The sequence below is a fragment of the Eumetopias jubatus genome, unplaced genomic scaffold (assembly GCF_037043125.1).
Source record: "Eumetopias jubatus isolate StellerSeaLion01/CBP00866 unplaced genomic scaffold, mEumJub1_p1.0 scaffold_13, whole genome shotgun sequence".
NCBI classification, from domain to species: domain Eukaryota; kingdom Metazoa; phylum Chordata; class Mammalia; order Carnivora; family Otariidae; genus Eumetopias; species Eumetopias jubatus.
In genome coordinates, this window is record NW_028274819.1 from 103,030,972 (window position 1) to 103,041,086 (window position 10,115).

General features: G+C 57.8%; 1 protein-coding gene across 1 annotated transcript in view; it reads right to left on the reverse strand.

Moving 5' to 3' along the window:
* ZBTB16 (zinc finger and BTB domain containing 16) overlaps nt 1–6,330 on the reverse strand; it is a 179,525-nt gene extending 173,195 nt beyond the window's left edge. Inside the window, exons 1-2 of the mRNA XM_028105813.2 lie at nt 6,070–6,330; nt 1,702–3,059 (exon numbers count right to left, since the gene is read on the reverse strand). Coding sequence (XP_027961614.1) covers nt 1,702–2,969 — 1,268 coding nt within the window. The 5' untranslated portion in view covers nt 2,970–3,059; nt 6,070–6,330. The remainder of the gene's footprint in view (nt 1–1,701; nt 3,060–6,069) is intronic.
* Nucleotides 6,331–10,115: the final 3,785 nt, after the last annotated feature.

The window sequence follows — 10,115 nt, forward strand, 5'->3', positions numbered from 1 at the left end:
AGGCAACTGGGACCGGAGGAGAGCCAGAAATAAAATTACTTTCCACTGTACCCTATTTCTCACAGCATGTAACTGAAAGAATTCACATCCGGAAAAGATGATAGATCTGGTCCAGTTTGGGGAGGGGGGTTTCCTCTTCAGGAAAGTCTGAGCAAAAACAAACACATCCTCCATCTATTTCTGAGTGTCACAAGCATCAAGAAGACACACCTCACTGGCGGTTATTTTTCGCACCCGCCGGAAAAATTTGGCTACGTTCAGCTCAGCGGCACTTTCCACAAAATCAGTCTCAAGAGCCGCCGATCAGGCAGCGTCGGCGGCACAGGTTCCGGCTGGGCTTGGGGTGATCAGCCGACCTCCAGATGCCTCTCCGGCCCCCACACCCACTCACTCACGCCCCCTCTCCTGTGCCTGAAGCAAGAACAGAGGAGAGGGTGGAGGAAGAGAGTTGCTGAAGGGCAGACTCCCCCCCAAGATCGGCTAAACAGCAGGCCAGAGGGCGTGCCAGAGATATTATCATGGACAACAACGAAAGTAGCTTTCCTGACACCGTTCACCTGACCCGGGGACGAGGGGGTAAAATGATATGGGCACATTGTTACAACAGATCCAAGTAAAAGTCAAACCCACTACAGATTCTGTCCATATTCACTCCACTTAGGATGAGCGATGCTCAAAACCCTCTGTTGTGTAGACGTGATCCTCTTCAGCACGAAGCGACTCCAAGAGGTGGCAAAGTACCAGGAGGCTAAGACCTGAATTTGAATCCAACCCGGTCTCTTATCATCTATGTGACCCTGGGAAAGGGTCTTAGCATCTTCCTGTGTGAAAGAAGAACAGCCCCCTACCCAGCTCGGCAGACTGCTCTAACAAAAATGTGACTCCATGTAAAGCACTCAGTATTGAGCGAGGCATACCAAAAGAGCTCAACGAATGCTCATCTCACAGAGAAAGAAACAGAAGCCAGAAGGGAGTCAGTGCTGGCCCCAAGTCGCATTTAATTCAATGTGAGTAGAGACGGGATAAGAATAAGGCTGCAGGCTGCAAAATCGAGACTCTCATACCCGTCCGTCCCCCTTGAATGTAAATCAACTCCCTCTAAATGTGTTTGCAGGGGCAGAGAACGAGGAGGGAGAGGAAGCAACATTCCTGGTGAGAAACGTTCCCCAGGAATGGCGCGTGGAACCCGCAGCTCCTCACATGGCCGAAGCAGCATCAGCCCCTCCCAGGCTCCAGAGCTGCCCACTGCCGGCCTTGGCGGGGAGCACTCCCTGGGGACTTGGGCACCTGGGCACCTGTGTCCCTGAAACCCAGCAACATGGCCACGGCCAGGCCAGGGGAGACCCTCTTCTCCAATCCCACCTCCTCGTCTCCCACCCTCCAGTTTATTAAGTCCTCCAGGCAAAGGCGACCAGACCCAACAGCAGAAAAACTAAACGAGAGCCCAAAAGCAAAAAGAGAAAAAAGAGCTGGGCCCCCGTGAGTTCCCCGATGCTTAGGAAAGACCCCAGGTCCTCTTGCCACATTTGAAGACTATGCCCCTCATCCCCCACCCAGGACTTAGAAAAAGCAGGGGTTTCTTTACAAAGAGCAGGGAGGACTGGGGAGCCAGGCCCCAGGGTGCGGGGGTAGCTGGTTATGAAGGCAAGGTGTCCGAGCCAGAGGGCTGGGGCCAGGGTGCGGGGCCGGAGAGAACCCTACCTGTGCTGCTCCACAGCCTCATTGTCAGGAAGCTCCACCCCACACACGCTGCACTGCTCCCCGATGGTCCGGCTCTCAGACTTCATGCCCACAGCCAGCTCCCCCAGCTTGTTGAACAGCTCCCTCTGGATGAAGCCCTGGGGCAGCAGCCCCCCGTAGGTACTAAAGTCCATGGACACGGCCAGGGCAGGCTGCACGTGGAGGCCCGAAGTCACTGAGGATGGCATGCTCAACACGGCGTCAGCCTTGTGGTTGGGCAACACAGAATAGATGCCCAGGTGTTTCTCAGCTGGGGGCGTGGGGTGTTCGGGGCGGCCCGGGGGGCCCTGGCCAGCCTCGGTGGGAGGCAGCAGGGGCTCCGTGCTCTCCTCACGCCCATAATGCAGCTCCCGAGCGCTGGTGATGACGCTGCTCCGAGTCGGGGTCCCGGGCCCCTCTTTGCCCCTTTCCTCAACTTTGTCCCCCACGGCGCCCGCCGTGCTGGACTCGGTGGCCCCAGGGCTGTCCTGGCCAGGCACCTCGTCCACCTGCATCATCTCCGTCTTCCCCTCAGCCACCCCAGCATGCCTCCCGCCTCCAGCCAGAGTTGGCTCTTCGGGCCCTGCAGGAGGCTGAAGAGTTCCCTGGAGGAGAGACTGTCCTATGGTCATCAAACTGTCCACCGCAGCCTTGGTGGGACTCATGGCTGAATGACCAAATGAGGTGGAGACAGAAGGGCTCTGGTCCACCATGGGTCCCGGGAGGCTCTGTGCGGCCACACTGGCATACCCACTCTCCTCGCTGGAATGCTTTGAGATGAAGATGTTCTTGAGGTACCGAGCTTTGCGGTCCTCTTCCTCCTCGGTCGCTCCATCTGCCATGGTGGCCTCTGTGTCATTGTCATCCGAGGCCTGGATGGTCTCCAGGATCTTCAGGCACTGCTCCTCCAGGTACTCAATCTCTAAGATCTCGGCTGCATACAGCAGGTCATCCAGGTCCTCCGCCTTGGCTTGCAGTGTGGCCGTGTATGCGTACTCCAGAATCTGCTGGAAGGTCTTTGGCGAGAGGAAGTCCAGGGTATAGTGCTGACTGTTGCGGTGGAATAGGATCTCGAACATCTTGCTGGTGCAGGCCAGCACGGTCCGGTGGGCATGGAACTCCTGGCTGTCCACCATGATGACCACATCACACAGTGTGCCGGCCAGCCGCATCTGGTTGGCCTTGCACAGGAGCCCTGTGGGGTGGCTGGGGTTCTGCAGCTGGATCATGCCCATCTTTGTCAGATCCATGGTGCTCCCCTCGGCTTAGGCATGAGGCTCTCTTTCCTTCTTGGCTCTGCGTGGCGGGGCTGGGTGGGTGTCCTGGACCAACCAAGGGGGCTACAGGGGGTAAGGGAGGGGCGGGAAAAGAGATGAGAGAACAAAAGACAGATTAGTGTCCCTAAAAGTAAGGAGTCAAACAACACAGCCCCCGCGTAACCCCCCCCCCCCCACCGTGAGACAGTCTTGGTGGTTTTAATGCGGGCGGGGGGGGGGAGAAGGAAGTTTCCTAGAACCCTGCAACCTGCCTTTACAAGCCCAGGAATGAGGAGGGTAAAAAGAAGTTTCTGCCATCACACACGCTTCATTCACTGCTCTGTGATGGCTGTTAGATGAAGCAAAATGGCAATTACAGTGAAGCCTTGTGAGTCCCGGGCTTTCTGGAAGTCTGAGAGTGGGAGCTCAGGTACATGCAACAAGGCAACATGCGTTATGAGGAAGTGTCGGCCCGCACTTTAAATGAGAGTTTAACCCCTTCCTTTAGTCAGTTAAAGCCCTGGATCTCACTCTCAACCCCTGTGCAGTAAACCTCATCTTCTAAACAGAGTTCTATGTCCTGCCTCACTGCAGCCTCGCAAGGAGCACAGGTAAGCCTACTGGGGCTCGCAGCCTCCAGTCGGGGCCCACAGGAGTCTACGAGCAAGGGCTCTCCTTCTCTGGCCCCCCCAGGCCTCTGCCCTTCCCCTCTTCTCAGGGCTGCAAGGGACTGACCCACCCACACCCTGACTGCCCCCCCTTAGGCACCAACGGAAACACACACACATAACCCTCACACTAGTTTGGCTTACTTCCACCCATACGTGCCTCAGAGCTATTGCACATGCCATCGGAAATCTGGACTGTGTGTGCATGGGCATGTGCGTGCACACAACAGCTGGAAGGAGAGTTAACACGTGTGCAAATACTTCTCGGCGATGCCACACCTACCTCCTGCCCACAAGTGCCCAGTGGGCAAGAGGATCTAAAAGATGCAGAATAGGTCACGAAAGACCTAGAGATAAAGAGATCATAGGAAATATGGACCTCTCTAGCCAGCAGTGCACACACTAAGTACATGAACTCCAAGCGTGTCCCACAGGCTCCGAGGTCCTGCGCCCAGGAGCAGCAGTTGGTGCCGGACATGGCTTGGAGGCACCAGATGTGATACTGGCACCAGCATCTAGTGTGTATGTTAAAAACAGTATGAAGAGAGAACAGGCTGGGAGACAAAGGCCTCTCCCAAAGCGCTGTTTGAGGGCTCTGGGACTCCCTAACCGGTTTAAAGTGTTAGGAAGACATCACCCAGCCCCAACCCCCTCCCCCCCCCCCCCCCCCCCCCCCCCGCCTCTGCCTTGCTGTGGCCAACGCTGCAGTGAAATGAACTGGAAACAGCAGAACACAGGCTCTCCCTGGCTCTGGGAACACCGCTTGCCTCCACCCCCAAAAGGAGCCCTATTGGCTCCAGAGCCACAGATCTCACGCAGAAAGGGTTAACAGGACGACTAGTCAAGACACTTTTGCTGCCCACCCTGGGGTGGGGACTAAGGCCGTCAAGAGTGGAACTGCCACTCATCCGCGCCTTGCCACCGTGGGTGCGCTTTCCTTCAGACCCAGGGGCTTCGGAGAACGAGGAGGGGCCATCGAAAGAATGGAAGCTGGGCCACTCGAATTCCTTCCCAAAAGCAAGCGCCCTGGGTCCTGCGGGAAATCAGGGTGCTCTTGGGCAGCCGACCTCCACCCACGGTTTCACGCCCGGGATCTGGTGGGCGCCGGCTGCAGCGCCCAGCCCCGCGGGGCGGGGGGGGTGGGGGACGCCGGCGCTCACCCGCTCGAGCTCCGGGGATCGATCTTGCTCTCACTCGCCCCCAGTCCAAGCCACCCCCACAGAGACTTGGAAGCGACTTCAGCAAACTTGGGGAAGCAACTTTTCCCGGGGAGCCAGACGGCAGAGAGAAGAGGAGCAGGGTTAGGGAAGAGGGAAAGCGAAAGAGACCCGAACGAAAGACGAGAGTCGGGGCAGGCTGGACGCCGAGCGAGAGCGCGAGGAGGCGGACCCGCCCCGCGGCGCAGGGGCAGCACAAAAGCCCGACAGCGAGTTGTGGAAGGAAAAGCGAGAAGGGAGCTGCCGGCCCTCCCTCTCGGACCCGGGGCCGTGACCCCCGGCAGCGACGGGCAGGGTGCCGGCCGGGGCACGTTGCGAGCGTCCCGGGGAGCGGGCGGGTGAATCGCCGCACGGCGCGTCTGTGCGTTCCGGTGGGTCCGCGGGCCGGCGAGATGGTGCGCATTTCGAGCGCGTGCGGGAGCGTTCGAGGGGCTGTGCGAGCGAGCTGCCGGCGCGCCAGGTTGGGAAACGCATCCCGAATGCATCAGGTGCAGAGCCGGGGCACCCACCGAGCGCGGCCCGGAGCGCACCGCGAGCTCCCGCGCCACGGCCGGTCCCGCCGAGAGCCGAGGAGGGCCCGGAGCCCGGGAGACCCTTCGGAGCTCCGCCACGGCCGCCCCTCCCCCCCAAAACGGGTCGGGGGTCAAGTCCAATCAGAAAAAAAAGAGCCCACCACGTTTTTCAAAGAGAAAGCAAACCCAAGTGAATCCGAGTCCTGCTCCCCTCCGCCCCCAGATCCACTCCTCGGATCCTCGGATTCTGGCTTCCCAGCCGGCGAAAAAACACAAATAAACCACAACCCTATCGCGCCCGCGCACCAGTCCGCATACATATGAGCACCCACCGACTCCCGGCTCCTCCGCCGGCCCCTGGTGGTACAAAGCCTCCGGTTCCCCGACCCTCCGCTCGCGCCCGCAACCCCCGCAGACCAGTCTGCCCCCCACCTCTCACCCCGACCGTGCCCTAGAGCGGAAGGGTTGGGGAGGCAGCTGCGCCCAAGCTGACAGCCGGGGCTCCCCTTCTAGCCGACCCCCAACTGGCGGTGGCGACGGCTGCCGCAGCAGGAAGGGAACACGCCGAATAAAATAAGGCACAAGCCCGGCGGCCGAGTGGCCGAAGGGAGCGCGCCCCTCGGACCTCTCCAGCCCCCCGGCGCCCCGGCGCGCGCCTGCGGCTGAGAGGTGCGCCCCTCCCCGGCCCCCCACTCACCGCTGCCGAGCCGGGCGCTGGGGGTGGGTGTGCGTGCCTCTTGGGGGGGTGTGCCTGTGTCGGGGAGGGGTGTTGCTGGGAACTGTTGCTCTCGGTATCACGGCGGCAGCGGCGGCATCGCCCGGCAGTTCGCAGTACCCGCTCTCATCGCCCTCAACTCCTCTCTGCTGCGAGGTTAGCAAATCACCACCGGCTGCGGCGCCTCCGCCGCGTCCCACGTCAACGCGGAGCCCCCTCCCCTGCGAGGCCCCGGCGCCTCTCCATCTTTAGTGCTGGCGGCCGAGCCCGGCTCGCTGCCCACAGCTGCCCCCCTTCCTCCCCCCCCTCCCGCGCCGTCCCCGGGCTCAGCCCGCCCACCCCCACCCCCGTACTGGCCGAGCCCGCGCGCGCTCCCCGCCCCACCCCTCCCCTCCGCCGTCTCCCCTCCCCTCCCCTCCCTTCCGCGCGCGCCGCGCTCCGGGCTTCGCCTGACATCTAGCTGCTGCTGGGGCGCCGGCGGCCGCCGCTCACCGGCCCAGCGGAGAGGAAAGGAGAAGGAGCTCGCGGAGAGCGGGACCAGGGACTCGGAACCCTCAGTGCGGGCAATGGAGGTGAGGGGCGAGGAGCAGCCCCCACCTTCAACCCCAGGTTTTTTATTTCCTCTGGACACGGGTTTTCCTCTTCCCTGCTGCCCCGGGCGCGGAGTTTCGTCCCCGGCTCCAGTGTTTGCCCCGATTCTGTGTGTGTCATCTCGCCTTTCACTTTTCTCCGGGCTCGGGGCCGCATCCCCCGCATCCCGACATCGGTTGCAGAAGGTCCCTTTCTCAGCCCAAGCCCAGGCCTTCTAATGCCTCCGGGTGTTGGGCATCCGGATTGCGAAAAGTCTCCAGGGGCGCGCATTTCGCAGGCCCTGGGGAGCCTAGTGCCAGAGGGTCCGCGGGGATGAGTCTCGGTCGAAGGGAGATCCCTTCCTCATTTTAGCTGTGGGGATCCCCGGAGGCGAGGTCGAGGCCCGAGAGAGGAACTTTTATCCCTCTCAGTCTTGAGCATCCCCTGGGCTTTCACACACACACACACACACACACACACACACACACACACACCAACTTTTATCCCTCTCAGTCCTGAGCATCCCCTGGGCTTTCTCTCTCTCTCTCTCACACACACACAAACACACACACACACACACACACACACACACACACACACACCCCGCCCCCGGGCCAGGGAACCTGGTTGGAGACAGTTCCTGAGAACCGCGTCCTGCTCAGCGCAAAGCCTCCAGGGAGCGAGTGAACGCTTGAAAAGGCTCCAGAGCCCCCCAAAGAGCCTCCGTCTCTCCGCTGGCCGCTCCTCTGTAGAGTGGAGCTGAGATCACTAACCGCGGGGTAGAGCAACCAGAAGAAACCTACCCTTCCCCTGGCGGCGGAGAGTCCCCTTCTCCCCCCTTTCCCCCCGGAGCTTAGCGAAGGTAGGGAGGCCAGAGGTAGGAAGCTCTGTGATGAGCACTGGCCTTGGCGGCTGGCTGAGGTCCGGGGATCGCTGGGGTGAGGGGGCGGTGGTGGCGAGCGCCCTCCCTGGGTCTCTGGACAGTCAGCCCTGGAAGTCCTACAGTCTTTGCATCGCTGGGCTGTTCAGTCAGGGAGACCTGAGTCCCCACGCTGTCCCTGACACACTGGCTGGTCAAAGGTTTGCGCAGGACTCACATACAATCACATTCCGATGCTTGTCTCCGGTACTGCCCCAGACCTAGAGTCAGGCCTCAAGAACTGTAGGGTCATGGAAGGTGGCAGACACCAACTAGACGCAAAAATCTGCCTCTGGGCCAGTGAAGGCCGCAGTGCAAAGTGCTCAGACTCCCAAAAACGGCTAAGGGGAAACAGTCCGAAGGACAGGCAGTTCCGTCCTTGTAAGCATGCTCTGGTCTCCTAGCAGGGAAAAGGGGCTCAGCCCTGCAGGAGTCAGAGGAGAGGAGAAGAGAGCAGAGAAACACACTTGGAAGGGAAGCAAGTCAGTTACCCTCGGATAGTCCTGAATACAGCAGCACCTAACCGATCCCCAGAAAAGCCTGGTCCCTAGGTATTCATTTTGATTAACGATAAAGAGCGATCCCGGTTATGGGCTGTCTTTCTAGCTAAGGTCTACACTATCTGCAAGGGGAAAGGCATTTAAAAGAAGTTCAGAAAGCACTGGTCTGCAAGGAGAGCAGGAGGAAAGGGATGTAAGAAGGAAAGAAAGACCTTCCTAGTGCCTCACCAGGGAAAGAGAAGGAACGATCATTGAACTTGTTGAGCCTCTGCCCAGAGACGGTGCCTAAGGAAGGTTGCCGCCTTGCCATCCACATCCACCTACCAGCCCCTCCTAAGTGCAGTGGCAGGAGAAGCACACAGTTAACCCTTGATCCTAATCTCCTATTAATCCTCAAATCAGAGAAAGAGAGAAGCCTCTGAAACAATGGGAGAACAAGAACAATCTCTCCGTGGCCCTAGACTCCCCCCACCCACTCCATGCCATATTCACTCGATGTGAAAATCTCCCTTGCTTCATAAACTCTGCCCATTAAAAAAGCCCAGCCCTTGTTAGTAAGTGTTAAAGAGAGATTAATGCCTGAATTTAAGAGGTGGAGAAGGTAACAAAAAGGAGGAAGGCAGGCAAGGCTGTGGGCTGAGAGCCAGAATTGGGCTCCAAGCATTTCCACTTAGTGCTGAAGGCTGGCTGCACAGCAGTTTGATAAGGTTTATTGGGCCCAGATAAAACAGCAGCAGCTCCCCCCCACACACAAAACCGGCACCATTTATAGCCAGAGCTATGTCCTTGGGTCCCCTGAAGGCTGATGAGACTCCCCAGTTCAGAGATTTCATATGGCAGCACCTAAAGACAAGCAGGATGGAAAATTACAGGAGAAAACTCTCTCTCTCTGATGTTCATGTATTTGTAGTTTTGTTTTTTTACTTAAAGGGTATGGTAAGGGAAAGTGGGACACCAGTTCAGACAGGTCTAAAAATAGGAGAGACCTCAGTCTTACCAGATCATGCTAAAGACAGGGGAATAGATGAATTGACCTTTGAATAGAATTCCACGGTAAATCTTCTTATTCCCTCATCTCCTCCTTTATTCACATCCTTTCCACGGGTAGCAGCCTTTCAGAGTTTGTGGAAGAGGGAGCTATGTTAGGTCTAAGGGATCTTACAGGGAGGAGACAGTGGGAATAAGAACTCATTCTGAGCACAGACCATGAATCTCAACACATTACCTATCTTGTGTTATTTAATCCTTGTTACAACCGTACTCAGGCAGGTGCTGTCATTTCCCCCATTTCTCAGATGAGAAAACTGAGAGGTTAAGCGCCTTACCCAAGGCCGCGGAGCTGAGGCTTTAAATCAGACAATTCGGGCTGCAGAGCTCATGATCTTCACTTCTAGATGGGACAGCCTCTAGCAAGATAGAATCAGGAAAACAAGGGCTTTTGATTTTCCTTCTCTTACTCCACTGAGGGAGAGAGCTACCAGCAGCCAGGCAAGCTGAGGACCAAGCCGGTCCCTACTGAATGGGGCCACCAGGTAAACAGGCTTAGGTCACCTTCCCTCCTTCTTCAAAATCACAGGCACAAGTTGAGGAGGGAGTTTTGAATTACAATAAAACTTCAACCAAACAGATGCCCAGGAAGAAGGCTGCAGTGGTGTTGTGAGTATTCTGTATTCTGATTGAGTGTTAATGAAATGTTGCAACTCATTTTGTTCTGACTCCTCAGCTGGAAAATAGTTGTAAAATTTTAAGGTAGACTTTCCTATCATGATAAATAAATCAAGGACTCCTACCTCTGGGGGAGAAGCAGCTACTTTGCATACTAAAACCTTGAGATGAGTTGGGAATAAAGCCTTTTCACGGAGGGATGCAGACAGTGAAGCCCCTGAATGGAAAAATTCTCCTCACCAATTGAGAACTCCGAGTTGCCACTGGAAGACATACCAGGCTGTCACAGGCACCCTCAGCTCTCTGCCCCTCCCGGGACTCTTGGGGGAAGATACTGCAGACCTACTCTGGCCTTTCCTGGAGGCAAAGGATCT